The sequence below is a fragment of the Miniopterus natalensis genome, chromosome 5 (assembly GCF_054644295.1).
Source record: "Miniopterus natalensis isolate mMinNat1 chromosome 5, mMinNat1.hap1, whole genome shotgun sequence".
NCBI lineage: Eukaryota > Metazoa > Chordata > Mammalia > Chiroptera > Miniopteridae > Miniopterus > Miniopterus natalensis.
In genome coordinates this window covers 23,193,221-23,219,310 of record NC_142085.1, presented here as the reverse complement: position 1 = coordinate 23,219,310, position 26,090 = coordinate 23,193,221, and the positions used below count along the sequence as shown (strand labels likewise).

General features: G+C 42.0%; 1 protein-coding gene across 1 annotated transcript in view; it reads left to right on the top strand.

Moving 5' to 3' along the window:
* Positions 1 to 26,090, top strand: part of ELOVL5 (ELOVL fatty acid elongase 5) — a 74,084-nt gene that overhangs the window by 27,066 nt on the left and 20,928 nt on the right. The window contains exons 2-3 of the mRNA XM_016198046.2: positions 17,766 to 17,831; positions 20,851 to 21,038. Of these exons, the coding sequence (XP_016053532.1) occupies positions 17,774 to 17,831; positions 20,851 to 21,038 (246 nt within the window). The 5' untranslated portion in view covers positions 17,766 to 17,773. The remainder of the gene's footprint in view (positions 1 to 17,765; positions 17,832 to 20,850; positions 21,039 to 26,090) is intronic.

Below are 26,090 nucleotides of genomic sequence, written 5' to 3'. Positions count from 1 at the left end.
GCTGTATGCAAGTCAGGAAGGGCCCTCACCAGGAACTGGATCTGCAGGCACCTTATCTTGGACTTCCCAGCCTCCAGAACTGTGAGAAATAAATTTCTGTTGAAGCCACCCAGTCTGTGGTATTTTGTTATCGCAGCCTGAGCTCACTTAAGACACTCTTCCCTCCCTTCTCCAACTTGGTGGCATACATTAATTGTTCATGTAGATGAAAACAAAATCATTGGAAAAAAACCCATAATACACTTTAAACATGTCGCTGCTTCTATAGTCACATTTCTTTTCTTCAAGGAATTTTTTTCACTTGCTTCTGCATAGTTTTTCTAAATCAAAGTAGCATAGTTTGTGTCATTTTGTGTCTGTCTCCTTCCCCACCAATAAAATATACTTACCTTTCAGAGGGGGGATGTGTGTTGAGCTGTTGTGGATTTATGCTACATTTCTGTGTTTCGAAATGAGCTAAAAATATGGATCCCAACTGGATGACCACCTACCATAATGCCTTAAACACATTTGGTGCTCAGCAAAGGCATGTTGTTAAACAATGATATATGCCATTTTACAACCTAAACCTTTTTCCTAAAATTTTCACCTTATTGACTTCTCCAGGAAAGAATTTTTACAAGATTTATACACAAATAGCTAATTTTTTCTCCTTTACAATTACCTTCATTTTTGTTTTGGGACCTGTTAGTGTCTCTCCCTTGGTGTTCTGGCTGTAGGTAGGCACCTAATTGGCTTCATGTTAATTTGATCACTGGCTTCCCTTTATTTTGTTACAGCAAGATGGCTTTCATGACAGCTTGGAGTTGAATATTGGTACTTGGGGAGAATTGAAATGAAGGGAAAATCTTATTAGTCAGTCAGAATATTCAGTTACATTAACATGACTTGCTAAAATACTTGCAGTACCACTAAAATGTAATCACCTTAGGGCCTAATTCTCCGTATTTCACTTTTAATCGTTGTCAAGGGGGTTTTAAACACAGTGGCACATTTGTGAAAGTAGCACTTGGTGAAAAGAAGAAAGCATTTCTGGGAAGAGATCTGATCTTTCTGGAGAATTGCCAGCGAGGGTTACAGAGGTCGTCATCGCAGCCTTTTCTGGAAAGTGTCCACTGTCGTCTGGAGAACCGTGGGAGTCGAGTGGCTCCTTCCTGTTGACAGGCAGCAGGGCTACTGCAGCGCACCTGTGACTCCAGCACAGTGCTCACCCGGAACACTGCGGTCTCTTAATGACGGAACTCCTCCACATTATAAAAGTGCTGCTTAAACCACTGTGTGTGTTTTTCAGTGAGTTGACAAGAAAATTATCCAAAAGATAGAAGAAAGCAGTTTTTATTTTTCATAATGCAAAAAGATCTTATTAATAGTTTTATTATGGAAAAACATCGCACGTGGTGAGCACACAGTGCAATATACAGGTGATGCATTATACAATTGAAACCTATATAATTTTATTAACCATTGTCACTCCAGTAAATTCAATAAAAAGGTAAAAAAAACTCAAATCTGACAACTCAATACTATTTATCTAAAGTTTTCTGCATTGCATTTATGAGAATGGAAAGTGGTAAGGGAGTAACTGATTGTAGGAACTTATGATTTAAAGCATAGAAACACAGATTTATAGATTTATCTCAATTATCTATGCCTGCTCATTCACAGTTCTGTAAAACAGGATTTGGCATTCATAATTCTGACGCTGAAACCCTTCAAGATCCCAAAATGTCTCAGAATCATCAAAGATTAAATTTTATTCAGGAAGATGTTATTTGATATAATGATTTTCTTACTCTATGAAGACTGCCTGTGTAAGATGTATGGTCCTTTGAAGTGAATCAGAACATTAGATGGATCAAAATAGTATTCTCCATTGCTTGGCTCATCTGAATAACTGTTTACTCGGAAGCTAATTAGACTGCTGTGGAAGCTTAAACAGTGAAAACACCAACATGTAGGTGAAGAAAGAGGAAGGGTTAATGTTTCATGAATGGAGTCATAGTTCAGATCTTTCCTTTCCAGCCTCAACCTGCTTCCTTTACAGGTATTCACAGATGCTAAAACTTCACAACCATGTATCATTGGGTTGGGGGGCATGGTAGTTGAATTTTTAAAAGTCAAAGGCTTATTCTTGTTCATTGGTTTGTTTTTCTTCTGTAGTTTTTTGGTTTTTTTTTAATGCAACTTTTCATTTTGAGGTAATTCTAGATGCATAAGCAATTGCAAGAAATAATACAGAGATCCCTAAATACCCTTACCCAGTTTCCCCAATGGTAACATTCTGCAGAACTGCAGTTCAGTATCACAACCAGGACACAGACATTGTTACAGTCAAAGTATAAGCTACAGAATGTTCTGTCAGCCCTGTGCCCTATATAAGCCACATCTGCTTTCCTCCTGCCTTCATTCCATCTTTAACCCCTGGCAAACACTAAGCTCTTCTGCATCTCTATAATTTTATCTTTTCAAAAATGTTATGTTATATGAATGGATTGGCTTCTTTCACTCAGCATAATTCTCTGGAGATTCATCCATGTTGTTAAGTGTACCAGTAGTGTGTTCCTTTTCATTGCTGAGCAATGTTCCGTGGTCTGGATGTACCACAGTTTGTTCAGTCACTGACCTGTTGATGAACATCTTGGTTGTTTCCAGTTTGGGGCTATTACAAATAAAGCTGCTATGAACATTCATGTACAAGTTTTTATGTGAACATAAGTTTTCATTTCTCTGGAATAAATGCCCAACAACTTTAATTTAATGACGGCATAATATTTAATTGTATGCCTGTACCATAATTATCTTAGCAGGTTACTTTTAGATAGATATTTAAAGGTGTCCCCCTCCCCCTGCCATTTTTCTGCCACTGTACCACTGATGACAATCTTATAGGTCAATCTTAATGCACATCTTTTTATATCCTTAGTATTTCTAGAAGTGGGCTTGAGTATGCAATATTTTAAAGCTTTTTTTAAAGTACCTTTCCATTTTAAAAGTTTATTTTTAATGTTTGTAAGTGAATCTAATTTCAGAACATTTTCATTACCTCAAAAATTCCATACACGTCAGCAATTACGTCCCATCACCCCTCCCCTTAGCCCTTGGCACCCACGAATGTACCTTCTGTGTGTGTGGATCAGCCTGGTAAGGACATTTCATGTAAGTGGAATCATACAGGAGTGTGTTTTGTGCCTGGCTTCTTTTGCTTAGCATGATCGGTTCAAGGTTCATTCCCATCGCGGCCTGATGGGAGCCGCAGTGCTTTTCATGGCCGAGGAACGCTCCGCTGTGTGAATGTGCTGCGTTTGGTTTATTCATCAGTTGGCGGGTATCTGGGTTTCCATTTTTGGCTCTTATAAATGATGCCACTGTGAATATTTGTGTGCAGGTTTATGCATGGACATACGGTTTCATTTCTCTTGGATATATACCTAGGATAGAATTGCTGGGTCAGATGGTAGCTCTGTTTCACCTTTTTTTTTTTTGTAAAGTATATTTTTATTTTTTTCCATCACTATTTATCCCCCTATACCCTCTTTTTCCTCCACCCCCCAGCTCTGTTTCACTTTTCGGGGACCCACCAAACTTTTACACAGCATGTGTACCATTTGACAATCCCACCAGCAATGTATGAGCGTTCCAGTTTCTCTACATCCTTGCCAACATTTGTTATTGTCTGCCCTTATGATTATAGCCATCCTGGTGGGTGTTATGTGGATTTTTTTTAAAAGAGAAAGGGCCAGCCCGGCTGGGCGTGGCTCAGCAGTTAAGCGTCGACCTAGGATCCAGGCGATCGGGGTTCGATTCCCGGTCAGGGCACATGCCTGGGTTGCGGGCACGATCAGTGACTCTCTCATCATTGATGTTTCTATCTCTCTCTCTCCCTCTCCGTTCCTCTCTCTGAAATCAATAAAGATATATTTTTTAAAAAAGAAAAAAAGAGAAAGGGCCAGAGCTGTTTGGGCTATCCCAACTTGCTGATAGTTGGCCCTCCAGACCTCCCAGGTGTGTACACTGCTAAAGTGAAGATCCTGGTGGTTTTAGCTGGCTGCGTCTGGGCTTCTGTAGAAGAGAAAATGGTGACCCCATCTGCGCCTCCCACCGGAGCCCCTGACTCGGTGTGCAGTTCTGCGGGAGCCCATCCTGTCGTGCCCCCCGCCCTGTGAGCTAGCTGTGCTGGACAGGCCTGCTGGGGAGGCCCATGGGGAGCACCTGTCTGTGCTTTGTGACTGTATTGCTGTTTTGAAACAGGAGTTTGCAGAAATTCTTACACTGAAAACTTTCCATGCTAGCTTGTGTCATAACAACAGCAATTGTTTTGCTCTTTCACAGAAAAAACAAAAAAGCTTTTCTTGGATACTGTGGGATAAAGACTAGAAAGACTTGTAGTTTTCACTTTCATAGGTGCCATTTCAAAATTCATTGCAGATTATAAACTGCCAAAATGATAGCTTTAAAATGTGCTTTAAAAAAAATCAACTGTGTGGTAAAAAAAAAAAAAAAAAAAGGGGGTGATTTTCAAAGAGTACAATATTGGACATAGTAGGGTAACCAGTGTTCTCAGGGAATTTCCTGATTTTTTTTTTTTTTTCTCGATTTTTTGTATCCTGGGAAACTCCCAAGTTCCAATAAACCAGGACGGTTGGCCACGGCAAGTCATATAAACCTACAGTTAACTAAATGGCTCTACTTGTTGTTTGACCAAGTTCCTTAAAATCTCTGAACTTTAGTTTCCTCATCTGTAAAATGAGGATAATTCCTTATGGAGTCTTTGAAAAGCTAGGTATATAATAGATAATAAATGTTAGCTCACTTGTCTGTTAAGCTTCAGGCTAGTAATAAGTGTTGTATTGTTTTCATAACCAAATTCTGTACTTTAGATAACAGGCCTTTTTATTTCCTTTTCAGTTCCAATTAAATCAAAGGGGGAGCATTTATTTTTTTAGGGCTATGCCTTGATTATGTGTAGTAACCAAAAGGAAAGCTATTCAGGGGAGGGAGAGTTGACTTTTAAGAACCTCTTTCCCCACCCCCACTGACCTTAGTAGTTTCTAAGTCTTTTATCCATGGCTGAGTAACAAACTACTGCAAAATTTTAGCAGCTTAAAACAGTAAACATTTATTATCTCACATAGGCTCTGAGGGTCAGGAAGCCCAGAGAGGCTTTGCCCGGGGTTCTGGCTCGGGGTCTTTGATGAGCTTGTAGTGTGGCTGCTGTCATCTGAAGCTGACTGCGGCCAAAGGATCTGCTTCTGAGCTCACTCAAGTGGCCGCTGGCAGAGGCCTCCCCGTAGGACCGCTCACACCAGGGCAGCTGGCTTTCCCCGGAGCCCGTGACCTGGGAAACAGTGAAACGTACTGCTGACCAAGATGAAAGTCACGAGTATTTTATAACCTGATCCCAGAAGTGACATACCATCCTTTTTGCTGTGTTCAGTTCGGGAGAGGGTCATTAGGGACCATCTCAGAGGCTGCCTTCCACAGATTCCAAATTCACCTGAAACCTTGGTCCTCTGTTGCAGGAAGTGAAGCTAATAGAAAATGTCTAAAACTAATCGTGGGGCCTGAACCAGAGCCCACATCTCACCCAGTATCTAGATTCTGCCCATTGCTCACCTTTTCTCCTTCCACGGAGTATGTACAATTGGCTGTGGCCAAGTATGTGCCCCAGTTTCTGGCGGTGGCAACCCTTCAGTGGCATCCCACACCATCCCAGTTCAATACGATTAAACAGCCAGTTACTAAATTCCTCTGTGTCCTGAGAACGGCTGCTGGGGATTACAGCGAACAAGACGGAGATGCTCCCGCCCTCACTGAGCCGTTGCAAACTTGGCGGCCACTGACACGGGGTTTAGGAAGTGGCAGGTTCAGGGTCCCTCCTGCCGACACGGGTTTCTTTCCGACAACACTCCAGAATGGAGAACGCGCTTACACTATTTATTGTACACTGGTTATATGTGATACGTACTGTGTAACAGTGTTTGACAGATGGAACTTATCTCTAACTTAATGGGGTTTTATTTCAGCTTGAGAGATGGTTTGAAAGGAAATGATGGTGAGTTAACGCAAACAGAATTACAACCAAATATGTAGGAATGAAACTTCTTTTGTCCTTGATCACCACCCCAGTCGAGACTCTGTGAGTGTAGTACTGTCAGGAAATGGCTATTGTCCGGGTGACATAACTGCAAGAGCTGCAGAGGATTTTATTCCAGTCTCAAAGCGGAATTTCTATCGACAGCAGTGGTTCCCAGAGGAGGCTGCTCATCAGCATTGCCCAAGAAACGCTGCAAAGAGACCGACGTCTCAGGCTCCAGACTGTTGGATCGGAATTTCTGGAAATCTGTTTTTTGAGGCTCCTAGGTGATTTGAGTTGCTGACAGACATGACACCAAAAGGCAGGAAGGCATGCATTCTCTCACTCCTTCCTTCATGGTTCCAACCAGTAATCGGCACTGTCAGGCACGGATCCAGGCTCTGTGGAGATACAAATGGGGATATCAGAGGTTTTGCCCTAGGAGAGCTTAGAGCTTAATGGGGACTGTGAACAAATGAGCAGATAATTACAGTATAAGCGATAATTATAATACTTAAAAAATAAGCCTATAATTTTATCACTGATTGAGAGATAGTGAAAGTGATAATGGGCATGTAAAAATGAGGCCAAGGACAATTGCCGCCCTTTCTTCCACTGTCTTCCCATATAGGTCTTAATTACAGAGATTTCTAAGGCCTCTGTGGCCAAGTATTATAGTGAATACAACCGGTGTGTGTTCTTTTTTACCTTGATAGTATTATTTAAAATTAAGTTATTTCTGGATTTTATTCTCATGGTTAAAGCTATATAAACTCAAACACTACTAATACATATTGTCACCATCATCCTAACAATAACCATGTGAAGATGCTGTCTTGGGAAGCCATAGATGGGGTATTTTAAGAATGGTAGGTCATAGGGTAGGAGACCTGGGTTCAAACTTTGTCTCCTCCCAAGCTCCTTGACCTTTGTCAACTCAGCCACCTCTCTGACTGCAGTAAAGGAAAAAACTCATTGGGCATCTACCATGTGCTAGATGCTTGGAATACAAAAAAGGTGTATCAGTTACGAAGTGACTTCCGCTCTGTTCTAAGGATGGTATGAACACTGATCTTCTCTTCTACTTACAAAGAAGTCAGTGACCAGAATCCCCTTCACATCTAGAGCAGCGATTTTCAACTGGTGTGCCATAAGAATGTTAAAACATGCAATACCTGACTATTTAGTCAGGGGCACTTCTTTTCTCTTAGATTGTCATATTAAAAAATAATAGCCAGTTATTTTTTAGTGTGGTCAGTGTGGCTCAGTTGGTTGAGCATTGTCCATGCACCAAAAGGTCTCCAGTTAGATTCCCGATCAGGGCACATACCCAGGTTGTGGGTTCCATCCCTGGTGGGGGTGCGTACGAAAGCAACCAGTCGACGTTTCTCTCACGCATAGATGTGTCTCTTTCCCTCTTCTTTCCTCTCTCTCTCTAAACATCATAAAAACGTATTTAAATAAATACATAAGTAAATAAAAATTTAAAATGACGACAGTCAACACAACAATAGTCAGATTGGCAAAAAATATATTTTTTGCTGTGCCTCAGAATTTTAGTAATTAGTTTCTGTGTGATATGAGATGAAAAAGGTTGAAAATCGCTGTTCGAGAGGAATGTGCCTAGTAACTTAAAAACAAGTATCATTATGTGATCCCATCCAAAATGGGGAATAACAGAGCTGTAAGGTGTGAATGTGGGCAAGTTTCACTGCCTGTGGATTTTTCAGTGAACTCTGATTTATACTTAGCAAAAAACTCTTTCATAAACACTGAATGTGAAGTTAGTCCATGCCAAAGTTCTTTGTAATGATGATAATAATATATATGTGTTTGCTATATTTATTGTGTGCCATGCACTATTCTAAGTATTTTATATACATTAACTCAATCACAGGAGGAAGATACTTAATTACTTATTTTACAAATGAGTAAATTAGGGCATGAAAAGCTAAAATAACTTGCCTAAACTTGTCACACATGTAGTAAGTTGTGGAGCAGGGATTTGAACCCACTGTCAGGCTCCAGAGCGTGTGCTCCTAACCAGTGCTACCCAAAAGCAAATGACTCACAGGTATCTGCACACTGCTTTTACTGCTTTATGTTTCAAGAGAGCAGAGGTCATGTCTGTCCCTGTCATTGTCGTTGTCCTAATGAGCAGTATGCAGCCTGGCTCATAGTAGGCATTCGTAAGGCCTTTGTTAATTTAGCGAGTCAGCTGCCTTTCACGTGACTGGTAGAGTGAAGGGCAGTGAATCTGAGGATGTTTGGGGAGCATAGAAATAAAACAAGTCCTGGGGATGACCTGATCCCAGCACTTGGTGGACCTTTTACCTTGTCTTACCTCAGCCTTGCGGGGATTAATTAGTTACTGTCATCAGGCTGTTTGTCAGAGCAGAGTTCTAAGTCCATCTGCGGCAGGCTGGCCTTCATCCACCAGCAAGGAGGACTCTGCGTGTGGATTAGCACTGTTTTTTCCCAAATGAGTGTGCTTCAACCCGAGCAAAGCCTTCACTGCTTCTTGTTCTTGTTTCAGATGAAAATTAAATTAGGTTGTTATCTTTAAGGTAGTAAAGTTCTGTGGGAGTAATTTTCTACAGTGAACCCCTCTCCAAATGCTTGTTGGTTAAGTGAATTGGGGTGTGGGGTCCTTATTTCCCCCTGCTGAGAATTGGAGGAAGAATTTTGAACTTGATGGTACATTCTGTTCTTTAGCTGTAAGAATTCCCCAAGAATATAGTTCTAAGATCATATTACTCTGCCTCTTCCCACTGCTAAAAAAATTATCCATGTCTGAGCTTCTTAGATCTCATATATTTATGGGTTGCCTCCCAAAAGCAGAAAAATACATCTATCTCTCTCTCTGGGTGGGGAAACAATTCTTTTGAATGTTTAAAGGGGGTGTGTGTTATTCTTTTGGTATTTGTTTCTTTCACACTTGTAAAATGCCTTTACTGATCTTGTCATAGACAGGAGTAGAGTATCCTTGTTAGGGTTCCAGATCACTAGCTTGGAAGACCTTTGCTCTGAAGAGTCACCCTTTGTAACTAGGATTTAGTCCATGTTTCAGGAACTGCCATTGTGGGCTCGTGTGTCAGTGCTTGACACTTTTCCCTGCTTGTTATTTTGTAATAGCAGGTATATCACCCCATTTATAGTATCACCCATAGATAATTATTGCATGCATAGACCAAATTGGATGTGGGCTTTACCTGAGGAAGTGCAAAGTGGGTTCCCATCATACCTGAAAACATAAGTATCTAAGTCATACGAAAATTGAGTGAGTTGCCCAGAGAGTGAAGCCTCAAGAGGACAGAGGTGCCTTTGTAACATCTAATCTGGGCCTTGGAGAAGGGCTGGGCAGTGAGGACGGGAGACTAGGAAGGAGGACCACAGATGGCTCATTTAAAATCAGAGCCACTGGGATGACTCCTTTAGAAAAATGCCCTTCTCCGGGAATGGCTAAAATAGTACTTTTTGATTAACTGGTGGCAACTAAGGAGTGGGAGGTAGGGGTTTATCTTCTAACCTGTCTAATCTTATTTTTGTTGCAACATTTTAAAAATTTCCCTCAAATGTCCACTATGCCAGAATGAGGTTCAGCCTCCTTTAACCTTGGAGCTAACCTGTAGCAGTACTTTATAATGCGTATCAGTGCCCAAATTTTGCAGTTACTTATCTAAGGCCCCCAACAAGGCTGTGTTCTTTCTCCACATATATGATCTCTGCAGGAAAAAATGACTCTTATCAGGGAGTCATTATTAACAAGAGTTTGTTATGCTCTTAGAATGAAGGTTAGCAGGTATGGGAATTCTATGAGGGAAAAGGTAAGCCTAGATTTTTGGATTGTCAGAATGATGGTACCACTGTTGATGTGGCAGATACTTCTCTCCAGCCAAGATTTAACCCAGAGTTTTACTGATTTAAATGCTGACATTCTAAAAGGATTCTGTTGTCAGTTTACTTTCATAGCTGAAAGTGTGCCAGCTCTTAGATGTTCCTTCCCTCGTGGTCTTTAGGACAGTGTTTTATATTTTAATATTTCCGACCAAGGTACGGTTGTTTTCTTCCTCTCATTCCTGAGCCGATTTTCTCCAACCTAGAAAAACCTTTTTAAATTCAAGCAGTGTCATGACTGCCAAGTTAAAGTGCCATTTAATTTTTTGTGTTATTGGCAGCCAATCTGAAGAATGTTCCCATGCCTGCTTAATACAAGCTGACTGTTAAAAAGGGTGGATGGGTCGGAGGGAACAGAAAAGGGAGGGAAATTTCATGCTGACCTCTTGTCGCTTGTAGGGCCAGCTCAGCTGACTTACCTTTAGACAAACTGTGACAATTCAAAAGATAATGAAACAAGATATGATGAAGAAGTTATGCTAAACAGTAGGTAAACATCTACAATAAACACATTATTAAACACAGGAAAGGGGGCTCTCAGAGCAAGCTGACTGCTCCCTGCTGCCGTCACCTTAGCAGCAAGAAGAACCAAGGTCTGACCCTAAAGGTCTCGACTGCTCAGCTTTGTTTGGAGTCAGCAAATAGCCTACTTGTGGGTTTAGGAAATTGACTTTCTCCGCTGTAATAAATTTTTTTTAAATCTTGATATTCTTTAAGATTTCCCAGTAGCTTTCTCGCTTTCTCCTGCTCCAGATATAAATGGCCAAAATGATTAGTATTTGCATTTTTATCGAGGCAGATAACTTCATAAGTTGCTTCCATCATAATTCTCAACTTCATCTTGAGATCTGTCTGTGATGGAGGCAACTCACTACGCCATCTCTCGTTAACCCCAGCAACCTTCTTCCATTGGTACCACCCCCTCCATTCTCTCACATTTCGTTGTCCCTTTGGGGAGCCGAATGGAAAGGAAGGGGGGCTGGTTTGCTGTAAAGCTTACTGTGGTGCCTTTTTCCCCACAGGCCTCCAGCAGACTCTGTTTGATATTGGATCAAAGTGAACACTAATGCTTACTTAACCTCATGCGGATGACTCACCTGGGCATGCCGCTCCTGCAGAGAGCTAACGAATAGACAGATGGATTTTCCGCATGAGCATGGCTCTCTTCGGGGGATTCGGTTTTTGCCCTTTTGTGTTCTGCTTGCGTCAGTATTTCCAGGTCTTTATACCTTTGCTATGGTAGTTCCAATGTTTCTTTTGAATTCAGGCCGGAGGCTCACCTCAGTCCTAAAACACTTAGTTCTGTGTCCAGGGCAAGTTCCTGGCACCTGCACCAACACTTACTTTAGGTGACAGCCTGTTGAACTCTCGCCCACATTCTCTTTTAATACACAGGGTAATTCACAGAGAATGGCCAGCCCCAATTAATGTCTTTTCTTAGTGAGAGACTTACAGAGAGGCACAATTATAACACAGTTGCATGGTTACCAAAAACACTCCCATATTTGATAGTAGGAAGTAGCTTTTGAAAAATGTACATAAAAGAGGAATTCTTTAAAATCTATTCCAATTTACTTATATATCTCTGTTTTCTACCCTTATCCTGTTTTCATAGTCATTTTCTGTGTATGGCCCTTGAACTAGTGAGTTAGTAGCTTTTGGATACTGTGGTGATTGGAAGTTTTTTATTGGATCCTGTTACTCCCTGTCACAACCTGTAGTGCTGGGAAGCCCCATAGGTTGCGTGGGTGTCAGAGACTCCCGACTACAGAGGTGGGGACGCCACGCTTAGCTTGGTGCCAGCGTGGTATGGTTCCTGGGAGGGGTGACCACCCCTGTTGCTGTCTGCGTGTGGGGGACCAGCCAGATCAAAGAATGGCTTATTCTTTTGATTCATTTCGGACTAAAGCTCCTCTTCCATGGGCCCAGCGCCTGGGCTTGGTCCCTGCTAGTACAGTTGCACAGAGCAGCTGTGTTCCCACTTGGCCCCGTTCGCCCAAGCTGCCTGGAGGGTGACACTGGTTATTGAGGAGTGACGTCACTGGTCCCCGTGCAGCTCAGGAGATGGGAAGTGTAGCAGGCAGGCAGGCTACAGCCCTGGCAGTGTGGTTGACGTCTTGTGCAAAATGGGTCATGATGTTCCCATGATTCCAGATCAATAGGCAAAGTGTCAAGGGTTTTGCAGGGCCCTGTGCCTCCCCTGATCCTTTAAAAAAGTACAAAAGAGTATGGCTCGGCCCACAGGCAGCTCAGCAAGTGGTCCTTTCACCCAGTGGGGCAGGCCGGCCCCACTTGGCAGTGAAGAATTCATTTGCTGACACGTTCTGTGCTGTTCCTGTGGCATAGCAGATAAGCTCAGCAAGGGAGATGCGAAGGAAAAGGGCACGGTGCTGGCAGGCGGGCTGCAGCCAGGAGTGTGAGGAGATGGTGGCAGTGAGCAGTTAAGGATTGGCACTCGTCTGTTCCTAGCCTGTCCACATGTTCTCTGCAAGTTGTGCCGGGTGATTGGTGTCTGTGGGTCACCTCTAAGCGAGGTCTGGACACCTGCAGGGAGTGGAGGACTGTGGTCCTTGCGCATGCCAAGTAGCCCTGACCTTGGGACCATCCCACCCACCTGTCCCTCTTCCTGAAACACCCTTTTTCTTGATAGGTGGCTTGTGCTGTGCATTCAGGTCTCTGCTTTGTCGTCATCTTCTCAGGGTTGCCTTCTCTAACAGCACACTCCAAAGTTATTCCTGCTCGTGATCCCACCCCCTTCACCCTGCTTTATTTTTTCTTGCCATCAGTTACATTACGTAACATTTTATATGTGTGTGTATCTACCCCAGCCTGGAATTTTTGTTCCCTCGGGGCCTTAGTGCCTCCTCGCCTGGCACATGGGAGGCACTCATAAGCGTGTGGTATGAATGAAGGCATGAGCACCCGGTAGCACAGGATGGGAGCCTGGCACATGGGAGGCACTCATAAGCGTGTGGTATGAATGAAGGCAGGAGCACCCGGTAGCACAGGATGGGAGCCTGGCACATGGGAGGCACTCATAAGCGTGTGGCATGAGTGAAGGCAGGAGCACCCGGTAGCACAGGATGGGAGCCTGGCACATGGGAGGTATATGAATGAAGGCAGGAGCACCCGGTAGCAGAGGATGGGAGCCTGGCACATGGGAGGCATATGAATGAAGGCAGGAGCACCCCGTAGCACAGGATGGGAGCCTGGCACATGGGAGGCACTCATAAGCGTGTGGTATGAGTGAAGGCAGGAGCACCCGGTAGCACAGGATGGGAGATACTGGCCAGCTAGACAGAAGCACAACACTGTGTGGAGTAAAGGATGGAAGTAAACCTTTGTGATGATGTCCCTTGGTGACCTGTGTAAAAACAAACACCCTAAGAAGGTGACAGTGCATGTCCAGCTGTGGGTGGGGTAGGGGGACCGCTCGGGGAAAACGTGTCAGAGTCCAGCGCAGAATCAGGCCTGTGACTCCCGGACCAGGACTCACCTGATCAGGGCCTGTGTTCCAGGGGCCAGCGCTGCACATCTTTCCCTCCTTTTCACCACAGACATTTCCAGAAAAATGAGCAACTCTGTCTGAGAACTCTGGTTATTTTCCACACACGTCTTTTCAGAGAATGTTTCACTAGCTATTTTATACTCTCCTGAGTTTGACTGTGAAAAGTTCTGCAAACCCAAGAGAAGACTCCTCCAGCTGAGAAGTGCAGTCTGAGACAGAGGCACCTCGCGTGTGCTTTTGCGGAGCTGGCCCATCTGAGAAAGACAGGATGCTTCCACGGGGCCTCTACTCAAGATAGTTCCGACTTGGAGTACTCAGGACAGATGGCTCGTAACAGAATTCTTCAGTATCTCCCAATACTAAATTTCCCACTCTTTGGTAGCCTGCTGCTGGGTTCAGTCCGCTTGGACTGAAATTTTGCCATATGTTTAATCAAGCTGTTTTTCTATTGCCATAGTGTTAGCCTAGTTTCTCAAGTTCAACTTTGTCCTGGGCATTGCCCTTGTAATGACAGGTCATTTATACCACTTTCTTAAGGGCCTCATGTTTTTAAAAGTCCACTCATGTTCTTCCCTCCTCCCCCAACGCCATCCCACAGATCTGTTTCCTATCACTTTTAACCATTTCTTTACTCCTGTTTCCAACTTTTCTAAATCCTTACATGGAAATCCAGACTGGTCACAGCTCTCTAAAAGGCCTCTTAGTTTAAAATTGTCATGATCCCCTGACTGCTTTTGTCAGGGACATTCCTGATGTTAGGTCCCAGAATACTGTTATTCAAACCTTATTTTTACAGCTTGGTATCAAGTATGTGTATACAGCTTGTTTTAGTATGCAGCATTCTAGCAGCTATCTTCAGCCAGCTGGACTTTGCATCTGGCTCTTTCCCCATTGTGAAAGTCTGGCTTGTTCTAGGTCTCCTTTGTGTTTACTCTGGTTCAGCAGTCTTGTACACAATAGGTGTTTGATATTTGTGTGTTTAATTAGCATGCTCATTTTAGCCTTGTCTTTCCTGTTTAGGTAATGTCTCATACTGGCAAGTCCCTCTCTCCCGAGGTGTTAGCAACTCCTCCACCTGTGTTGCTGTGCCCCTGGGGGGTGATAGGACTTGAAGTGGACACTGTGGGTTATCACAACAACTGGGGGTCACTGATGGCATTTAGTGGACGGGATCAGGGACAGAGTGTCAGCAGTGCACCTGCAGAGAAGCCCAGTGCCCACAAGTGGTTGGCAGTATTCGCTATGCAGCGAACACAGTGGGAAATCTTCACCAAGGGCTTACTGCATGCCAGGCACTGCCCTGTGGACACTATCTGACCTTCTTAACCTTAAGAGGCAATTACTGTTTCCCCCATTTTACAGATAGAAGGTTAAATAACATGTCCAAAGTCACATTGCTAATAAGTGGAAAAAATAAGTTTCAAACCCAAATTGTCTGATAAACAGCCCAGCATTGAACCACCTAATCGCCTGCCAGGCAGTCTGTTATGTCTGCTCTCACCTCCTTCGTGCCTAATACTTAAGTATTAGACCTATTAGTTAGCTGTATACCGAGCAAGTAATAGCAGGGTCTAAATTTGAAATATCTTGGAAGACAGTAAGTCTGTCCCTGGGCGACAGCTTGTCCCTTAGTAATTCTTCCAGTAGTCATGGCCTTTATGACCTTGTTCCTCCTTGAGGAGTCTCTTTATTTGCTCTTGATTGAGGTGCAGGGGACCCTGAGCCCTCCATAGACATGGCCTACTGTCCATCAAAGACAGAGTTGAATTGTGTTAGAGTGATTTAGATTGCACAAAAATATAATGGTTGTCTTCCAAAATTTGCATTTTCCAGATAATTTTCAATAGATTATGAAAACATAGATAAGGTTATCATTTTTTTAACGGCATGATTTCTAACAGCCTTTAATAGAGAAAGTATTTCTTGTTTAAGGATGGAATCTTTTTTAAGAGGAATTCTGTTAAGGAAATGTGAAGTTAAACAGATTCTTCTTAAGATGTTCTAGAATTTTTGTCCCCTGAAGAGGCCAGTCTGAGGGAGGAACATGACTCAGGATAAGAATGGTCTTAGGAATAAAGTATGTTAAAGGGCCATTTAATTTTTGAATTTTGGAAGTGACCTAGTGGCCTGGTTATATAACTGTTGTTGTTTTTTAACTCTCACTCGAGGACATCTTTTCCATTGCTTTTCAGAGAGAGTGGAAGGGAGAGAGAGAGAACGAGAAATACTGATGTGAGAGGGACACATCAATTGGTTGCCTCCTACCTGCACCCCCACTGGGGCCAGGGATTGAGCCTGTAACTGAGGTATGTGCCCTTGGCCGGAATCAAACCCAGGACCCTTCAGTCCAAGGGCCGACACTCTAACCACTGAGCCAAACCAGGTAGGGCTGATTGTGTAACTGTGAGGGACAGAGGTGGTACCTAATTGTTGGCACTTGGGTGTGTGGTAGCTTCTTTGTTTCCAGCCATGGGTTGGGATGGTGAGTCCCCTCCCTGAATCCCCTCCAGGGCTGGACAGATGTCAGGACCGGAACCCTGGTAGCTACTGCTTTCAGTGTCATTGATGGCTTCATGTTATCTCTTATCTCACAGCCGGGCTGAATAGAGCCTGTTAGATAATCTGAATTAGCCAAAGAACACATACAATTCAGTATGGCGAGCCAAGGAGGGAGAGGTAGCATTAAATGATTAATAGCTTGGTTAATAAAACTGATGTTTGCCTTTGCTCTTGGAAGGTAAAGTATTTGTGGTTATTTCTGTAAGAGTAATGACCAGGAAAGTTGAAAATGTATACTCCCAATGTTAATATAGAAAATCTAGTCAATTTGTATATGAAAAGATGCCTAGCTACCCTGTAAATGTAAATCTTGAATAGGGGGGAAACGTAGGGATTTATGAAATGTTGGAAGATGGAATTAGATTTGTAATTATTAATATGACACTATCCTCAGGATGTTTTATTAAGTGAAAACAAGCAAGTAATATACAGCAGTCCTTGAATAACGTCCTTTTGTTGTAATGTTGATGAGAAGCTATAAGAATTTTACTCTTGTTTCTATCAATTAGCCTGTGGTAAAATTGATTTCATTTATATGTCATGTTGCCGCAGTTCATATTGAAGACGATAAGTGAGGACTTACTAGATACACTTCTCAGTATAACAGTATTTTTCTAAGTTTCTTTTTTACTGTGACCACCCCCTGTAGTAAGGATATATTTTACATCACAGCTGAGGACATCATATTTATAAATATGATACAATAACATTGAAGATTTATGAAACAATATTCATTCTCTCTCATTTTGATTATTATGACCAGTTTATTGGTTTTTTTTGTTTTTGTTTTTTTGGGTTTTTAAAAAATATATCTTTATTGATTTCAGAGAAAGGAAGGAAGAGGGAGAAAGAGAGAGAGACATCAGTGATAAGAGTCTTCATCGATCAGCTGCCTCCTGCACCCCCTGACTAGGGATCGAGCCTGCAACCCGGGCATGTGCCCTGACCGGGAATCGAACTGCGATCTCCTGGATCCTAGGTCGACACTCAACAGCTGAGCCACGCCCGGCTGGGCCAGTTCATTGTTTTTAATTCTAAGTTAACTTGATCATCTACTGATATATGATCTACATCTACAATCCACAATGATAAAAACACCCATCTGGCGTGACCTCTTTTGTGCTGCAAAAACAAAAATCTTGGGAAGCGTCTTCTATTAAATCTTCCCATGAGGTTCCTTCTGGCAGTGGGGCTTCAGGATTGTGGTTGGAGGGAAGTGATGAGATTTTTTACCACCTCTTTTCATTTCTAATATTTGAATTTTTTACTGTGGGCATGAATGCAGTATTAAAGATGATAATAAAACTAACAAGCAGAGGAACCCGCCTTTTCGCCGAGGCATTCCTTGCTTCCGTGCAGCTCTTCCTGTCTTGCTTGTCTTCGCTCTGGTTCTGGTCGGATGGGATCCTCTCCTGTCTGCCACCTTTCCGTCCGATTCCACTCTTCCCGCCATTGAGATTTTAGCTTCCTGGGAAGTTTTTATGGATCTGAGAGAAGTTTAGACTGGCACTTCTGAACTGAATTCACAGGATTGTGTCTTTTGTTTTAATTTTCAAATTAGAACTAACACATAAGTTACTTTTGTGAGTTTAAAAAAATTTTTTTAGCATGAGAAATTTAACCTTGTCCATAGCATATTTGAAAATAATTTGTTCTTATTCTTTTATGAAAAATTACTGCGTAAGAAGTATTGAGTAGAGTTTAATCAATGTCCTTTTCTCTCAATAGGTTTTAAAATGGAAAATTTTGATGCATCACTTAGTACCTATTTCAAGGCATTGCTAGGCCCCCGAGGTAAGGTGGTTTTGGTTTTGCTTACTTTCCCTCCCTACCCTCCCCCTTCCCCGATATAGCCACTTGTAAATATTGCATGATGAGCTCCTAGAAAACATTAGCAATTTTTATTATAAAACTAATGCTTTGCCCTGGGTAACAAGGGGCTTGGAGAAGCCATTTGGTGGTTATTGAAGTGGTGTAGTGTCCCCTGGCTGCTGGAGCAGAGACACAGCTACTGTTACCCTCTGCTTCTTTTAACGAGATCAAATTTTGCTGTCAAGCTTGTAGCCTGAAAATGCCAAGATTTCACCATTACTGCCTGTATGTTTTCCTCAGTTCTTGTGAGCCTCCAGCTGAAACTGTCTTCCAAAATGGGCTGCTGCACTAGGAGTTTAAAACTCTTTCACTTTGACTATTTTTAGGGCTTTTTAATGTTCTTTCAGGTTGTGTCATGTCAACAAGTAAATATATACACTTGTACTCACTTTTTATGGGTCTCTTAATCGTTTATTATTTTTGAGGAAGTAAGTCAGCTCCATATTGCGTTCCTTTAATGTCTTCTAAAATGTCTCTTAATGTCTTATCTGTAAACAAGGAACTTGTTAGGATCACAGAAAGAATTTACAGAACCACTGCAGTTTTAAAACAGATCTTTAAAAAGATTCTGAGTTTCACTCATGATTTTTAAAACACCAAAGAAAGCAACAAGAGATTCTGTATTTCAGTGGCACAGATGAAATCGTGTGTGATGCCATTTGTGATAATAGTGAGGATGTGGAGAAGGAGTCGAAGTTGGCGTAACCTCTCTGGAAGGTAGTTGTGTCTTCTATTGAAATTAAAAGACACATGCCCTTTGACTCAGCTGTTCGACTTCTAAGAATGTATCCTAAAACTTAATCAGTTATGCAAAGATATGTATCAGGATGCTCCTTCTAGCATTGCATGTCAAAACTGGCAAGAACCTAGATGCCCATCAGTAGGTGACGGGTTACATACATTTGTAACCAATGAAAAAGAACAAGTTGGACCCATCAGTACTTGCTTGTATTGGGACGATGCCCACTTCAGCTTTATGGGACCCAAAAATGCCATTTTAACTGGCTGAAATGTAATGAAATTTACTAGCTTGTATTACGAGATCAGGTAACTCCTGAGTTATTTCCGTGGCTCTATGCTGTTAAGCAAGGATCCCTGTTCTTGTGATTTTCTGCTTTGCATCCTCAGTAAAGCAACAGCTCTGTCCTCAGAATAGGTCCCCCTCCTGTCATGGCAGGATGGCTGCAGCAGCTCCTGGCATCACCTCCAGAGGAGGAAGAAGAAATCTCATTTGCTTGGGTTTAAGAACAAGGAAATTCTTCCCGGAGCCCTTCACCAGCTATCATCTTCTCAAAGCTCAGTGGCCATATGTGCTTCACATGCCCTTGTCTGAACCAGTCACCAGAGTGGGTTAGGATGACCACAAGTAGCTAGATCCCTGAGGATTTCCCGCCTGGGGCCGGAGCCAGCCGCCCAGGAAATACATTGTGGAAGGAGGTTGGATACTTGCTAAAATGGAAGGATGAAGATATGTTATAAAACTTAAAAAGCAAGGTGCAAACCGAGCTTGAAGTAAAAGGAAATGGGAGATTTTTGTGTGTGCATTGTGTTTATGTTACATAACATACACGCAAATATCTGATGTTAGTTGCTAAGTGACAACTTGTTTTCTCAGAATTGACAGCTGAAAACAAAGGTGTTAAGAACCCCCTTGTTGAGTTCACTGGGGCTGGCCACTTCCCTGAAGGACTTCTGAGAACCACAAGTTCAGCAGCACCCTCTACCACCCTAGCACAACTAGTGGAGAGGGTGGAGGCCGTCTCCCTCTGAAGCCAAGGGAGAAAGCCAGGAAACGCTGGGAGAATTTAAGGTGTCTGCAAGAAAGCAGACTGACAGTAGGTCCTCCCAGTAGACATAGGCTTGTCCTGTGAGGTCAAGGGAAAAAGCATTGGAGAGAATGGCAAGATAGTCCAGCCAGGAGGTCAGATAAGGGGCAGAAGCTGTCCCCACTCGCTGCCATGTCTCAGAAGATGCAGGAGGTGAAACCTCCGTGTGCCTCTGAGCTCCCGAGCAGGGGGCCTTGGAGAAGCCACAGGCTTTGGGAGCTCACCAGAGCAGGACGCGGAGGGGGACCTGGTGCAGAGGTGGCTCCCTGGGAGTCAGCCAGAAGAGGAAGCTGAATCTTGCGGTGGACAGATAACACCTCGGCATCTGGCTGCCAGGGAGCTGATCCCATCCAAGGAGAAGGCTGTCACATTGCTGCCGGCAACTACTTAGAATGAATTTTCCTTTTCCCCCTCACTTCTGCCCGGAAAAGGGATGGGAGCAAGGGAGTTCTCTCCTATCCCAGTAGCTCCCTTGAATCCATGTAGGTCTTCGCTCTCAAGCTTCTACTCCTCGCATGGTTTCTTAATACCTTAAATAGTCACTTACCGATCATTGCTGCTTCTCCCTCACAAACAATCGCTGTGCCCTGTGCTGGTGACCATCAGGCTCACAGCAGATGCTGCCTGTGGAATCAGGGACTGTCATTAAGCTGGCTAAGTGGCACGTCCCTGAGTCTGCACATGCTGGGAGGGCCTGCTAGCGCTTGGCTGAGATGGAGGACTGCAGAGTTCAAAGACTGCCGCTTCTAGGGTTTCATTATCCCATGCATAATTTAACAAGCCTGTGATAAATCCAGTTAATGGAAAATTTAGCTTTCTCCTTTTTTTTAAAAGATTTGTTGGAAAGGATTTTTTTTAATTATTATTTTGCTTAGCAAAAGCATATGTAATATATACATTATTGTTCAGAACATGTAGCAAGGAGTTTCACCTGGTATGATGCAGATCGAAAACTCACACTTCCCCTTGTTGCTTTGTTGGTATCAGGACCGTTAGTATTAGGAAACTATTATAACATTGTGGTTTGAGAAAAAAAAATTTAATATTTGAAAAATGTGGTAATTTTTGTATCTACCTTATTAATCACTAAATATTGTCACTTTATTATTTTCCAGATACCAGAGTAAAAGGATGGTTTCTTCTGGACAATTATATACCTACTTTTATCTGCTCCATCATATACTTACTAATTGTATGGCTGGGACCAAAGTACATGAAGAACAGGCAGCCGTTCTCGTGCCGGGGAATTTTAGTGGTGTATAACCTTGGGCTCACGTTGCTGTCCCTCTACATGTTCTGTGAGGTAGGTCCGAGGTTAACTCGGGCTTCCCCGCATTTGACTGCGCTCATGTCGCTGTCCTGAATTGTGTTCCTAAATGAAGAAGGGGTGGGGGATTCTGGGAGAGCAAATACTTGAATGCACTTTGAGTATGTTTTAAAACTGATTTTTCAAAATGCCAGAGTTGTTCACACACATATGCCTTCTGGAATATGTAAAATAGAAGCCTTTGCTCTTGATTCTCATGTTTCGTATTATATTTAGAATTAGATATTTCAGAAATGCTCTTAGGCAAGCAGAATACAGAGTGGAAAATGAACAAAACGTGAAAAACAGATCTGTGAGCATTTTATTATTAAGCATTTAATAGATGGTTCTCGTTCAGGGTGTGGAGGAAGGAAGTGGGTGTTACCAGTGTTTGGTTGTGTTTGTGGTAAGTCAGCCTCTATCCTGATATGTAACTGTAAATAGCTTTGAGATTTGACAGGTTATTTTTTAAAAAGTAAGAAGAGTGGATATGAGATGTATTTAAGGTTTGAATGGTCACAAAGATGAAAGACAAATCAGAATCAATACTATGGCCTTCCTATTTTGCAAAGTATAATCATATAGCCTTTAAAGCTAAGAGGGGGCAGGGGGCTGCCCTCCAGAGGTAAGCACAATTTGTGTACATTTTTAGGGGAAGGACTTCACCTTTCAGGCTTACAACACAAAACTATTGCTACAGCTCTGGGGTAGAGAATTAAGCCATACATAAAACAGACATTTTTAGGCAGTCCTATTTAGATTTTCAACCTTTTATTGTGGCTTTAATTCTTCAAGGAGTAGTAAAGAAGATAAAGGGGAGGAGAGCTCAATATGAATCTTAAAATTAGTGTTTTAAGAAAGAATAAATTTGCCGTCAGCCTCGGGCTGTGATGTCTCTTTGCCTGAGTGTGGCTGGCTGTGTGTGAGTAGATGTGGGTGTGTAAGCCGCTGTAAACACTGCATTTGATCATCGGAGGTATTGTAGCTGGGGGAGGTCTGTGTCTTGTTCTCCCACGTGTATATTTCATAAGCCACGGTAATGATTTTGTGAGTAGGACGCTAGATGCTACTATCATTGCTTTTATGCTTGACACTCTGTCAAATGCTTACAACTCCTTTTTTGCTTTCTTTCTGTCCTGTTCTAGAACGAAGGCAGTTTAATTAGCCTCCAAGATGGATATTGCAGGACTGGAGGCAGGGCCAGTGCACAGGAGTGACTCCTGGGCCCAGCACTGGGAACATCTCTGTGTTCAAGGGACAAAACTGCAGCAAGCTGGCAGGTTTTTCAGAATGAACCATTTCCTTTCCCGTAATTGATAGATGCTAGAGTGATTTCCTTAAGAAATCTTGTATAGAGTTTATGCTTACACATAGCAATAGTCTAGAGAAAAAAATATGTAAGATTATTAAGTCTTATAGAGCTTAATTAAGCACTTGATGCCTTAAATATTGCTCTAACCCTAGAGATATAGCCATAACTTCATAATTTAACCTCTCTTAAACAGATCACTTCATGGTGAAGAGAGGAAAGTGCTGTATTAATTGCTGCTTTGTATGAAAGAATGAATTGGGGGGGTCTGAAAGCATTATAATAAGTATAGATTTTCTTCTCACAGCTTTGTGAGACCAATAGAAGGCATTGAGCAGTGCCTGAGCATTGAATGTAGAGATTTAAGAAATACTGTATATGGAGGAGGAAAATAACAATTTTAACTCACAATTTAAAGTACATAGAGAAGTAATAGATAAGGGGGCATTGATTCCTTAAATTAAATTAAGATTATAAACTCTACCTAGATTAGATATGCCTGAGTTCCAAATAAGCCCTGGTACTCCAGCTTAAATATTTACACTCGGTTGTTGTTTTTTTCTTTTATTCTGTACTTACATATACTTATCAGGAATAGCATTATGACGTATCATTTGTCAAGTTTTACAATTTCATTTTAGCAGCTGGTTTTTATTTTTGAACTTAGCATTTATAGTCTAGAGAATACTAAAATGTAGGAGGGCAGCCACAGAGTTGTAGAACAGAACAGGTGAACATGGAGTCGAGCTGGGCTCCTTGTTTCAGAGAAGTATCCCAAGAGTTAGAGCCATTTGCCTGGGGTCACACAATTGGCATGGTCATGACCGTTAGTCTCTATTTACCCTCTTGCTTATCTACATATTTGGGTCTGGAAAGAATTGAAAAAAATAAATATTTAGTCACTGATATTTTTGTTTATTTAATCCTGTGGCAAGAATCCATAGCTGCCTTTGCAAGTTCTAGGTTAAGACAAATAAAATTGTCAGTAAAGCAAAGAAGGAGAAATCTTGAAAGAAGGGAGATAAAAAGGAACACAGAAACTTTAAAATTACTAGAAGAAAGTAAATAATTGACAGTTTTAAAATCGAGTAACTGAGTTTAAAATGTAGAAAGAACGTAGACTTGTTCATAGTTTATACATTTGGTAGAAAATGAAAAGGAGAGTTGTGGCACTACTTTCAGTTATCTCATGAACTTAGTTTTTATTTCCAGGAAAAAGTTGTAGATCCCCGATTAGAAGTATATTTGAACAGTGGGATGTTTTAGATCGAAAGTATAGGACTTATGGCAAGCCTTTTAGCTAGCGTTTACTTGCTAAATTAGGTGTTGTCTAAGATCACAGTCAATGGTGATCATCTTATTCAGAAATAAAATTGAAGTTATAGAAGGGAAACAACCTAGTTTGCATCGCTCAGCTTTGTGAAAGTTCCCTCATGGCAAACATAAAAATCTTGTGTTCCTGTCTACCCGAAGATTCGGGGCATATTTCATCTGAATAAATGCCCTACTGTTTTTTTTAAAACTATCTACATGTCTGCCCTCTTGTCCCCAAACCCCAGGTTGGGCATCCCATCGGCCCGATTTGAAATTGCAGCTTCTCTGAGTTACGCGGTGTACATCCAGGTGGGACGAGTCTCCCTTGTCCTGCGCTGCGGGCTGCCGGAGCCGCCGCTGACTCCTTTGCGTTCGCATATAAACCCGGGCCCCGCTTGGGCAGCGGCCGTCCTGCTGCCTGGCGTCTACTGGCCTCTGCCGCGGGCCTCACCCCCGAAGCAGAGAGGACCTGAGGGCCTGGTTTGTTACAGCTCAGGAGGGCCCGGCCCTGTCCGCCTGCTCCCGCGCACTGGTCCTGGGGCTCAGTGCCGCACCGTCCGCGTGGCTTTGAACCGAGAGAACTGCCGGCTGGCCTGTCCTTAGGAGGGACCCCTGAGCTTTCTTACCTGTCAGCTGTGCCCAGCTCTGCTCAACTCCCCGCTCCCCCCTCCAGCACCAGGCTTTGGTCCCTACCCCTTAAAAACTCCCTCCTCCTTTCTGGCCCAAGCCCTCCTCGGTTTGACAGCCTCCATCTCATCTTCGAGGACTCCACTCCGGGATCAGTTCCCCTGTGAAGCTATGAAGGACTTGGCTACAGAGCAGTGGTTTTTTAGCTTTGCTTTCCCGTCCCCAAGGAACGTGACACATTCCTTCCCATTAAAGGGCACGGGTGGATGTGCCCTCTAGCATCCTCTCACACACATCCCTGGCTTGCAGGACGGCTGTTTCTTCCCATTGTTGGTGTGGTTCATAAATGTGTCCTGAGCACTAGGATAGAAAAAAGCAAATGCCAGAACCACGGCTTTACTTATTTAACAAAAACAAATGATAGATTTCAAACAAGATTATTTTTTGAGTATTTATTTCCTTGCAGTTAGAGCTGTATGCTGTGAGTAGTATGAGAAAATCTTCCTATGCACACACTTTCAGACATTTAAAATGTAATTTTAAAACAATGATTGATAGCTAGCTGGATAGATGGATCAGGATTGACACAGATCCAAAACTCCTTTCTTTCTCTTTGCAATTTTCATATTAAATTTTAATTTTGGAACTACTTTAAAATATGGAAAATAAAATCACATAAATGACATCTATGCACATTTTCTTATTGGTTTGAATTTTTTCCCTGTAAAAGAAAACATTACAAAATGCATTTAAAGTACAGCTCCTCAGATGTTACTTTCTAAAGTTCATATGTTTCTTTGGATGTGTTTTTATGATTTTACCACATATGTGTGTATACATGACAATATATAGTCTATTCTGAGATAGTTTTTTCAAATTTAGCTAAATGGTATACTGTTTATACTTTTTCAAATAACTTTTTTCAGTCAACATTATATTTTGAGATGAATCCATGTTGAATCTTAAAGATTTAATTTATTAGGTTTAACTTCTCTGTGTTATTTTAGTGTTAGAATTTCTTATACCATTTTATCTGGTTGTTTTCTTTTTTTCTTTTTGGATGAACATAAAGGTTTCCAATTAACAGTTATGTTCAATGTCCTTGGACAGGTCTCCTTGTGCAAATGTGATTGTGTCTTGTTTTATTTTTACCAGATACTCATTTAGGAGTTTAGTGACTGAATCTGACAGTCTCTTGCCTTTTAGTTGGGAAATTTAATCCCTTTTCATCTAGCATAATAATTCTTTGGAATCATTTCTTTTTTGCTTGTGTACATATTTTCTTTGTTCTTTTTTTCTCCTTGCTTTCTGTTGAATTTTTGTATTGTTTTTTTTGTTTTACTGATTTAAAAGTTATTCATTCTAATTCTATTAGTTACCCATAAGTTTTTAACATGCATTCTTGACTTAATAAAGTCTAAAGTGGTTATTTCTATTTTCCTAAATAATACAAGAACCTTAGAAGATTTCATCTCTGATTCCCCATCCTCCCTGTTACTGTTAGGGACCTAAGCAATCATTAGCACAGTCAATGCTTACTGATTTTTCTCTCTCACTATTGACCTGTGAAGTCCACTCTTTCCTTTGAGGTTTGGTTTTCTTCTTCTGAAGTAGTTCTTCTCTGTTTGACATCATTTTATTTGTCTTTATGCTTGAACAGTATTTTAGCAGGGTGTAGAAGTCTAAATCAACAGCTATTTTTCCTTAGCACTTTGAAGATTTCTTCCAGAGAATTATGCTGCAGTCTCATTTTTGTCCATTTGTAGGTCATCTTTTTCTTTCCAGGTATTTTAATACTG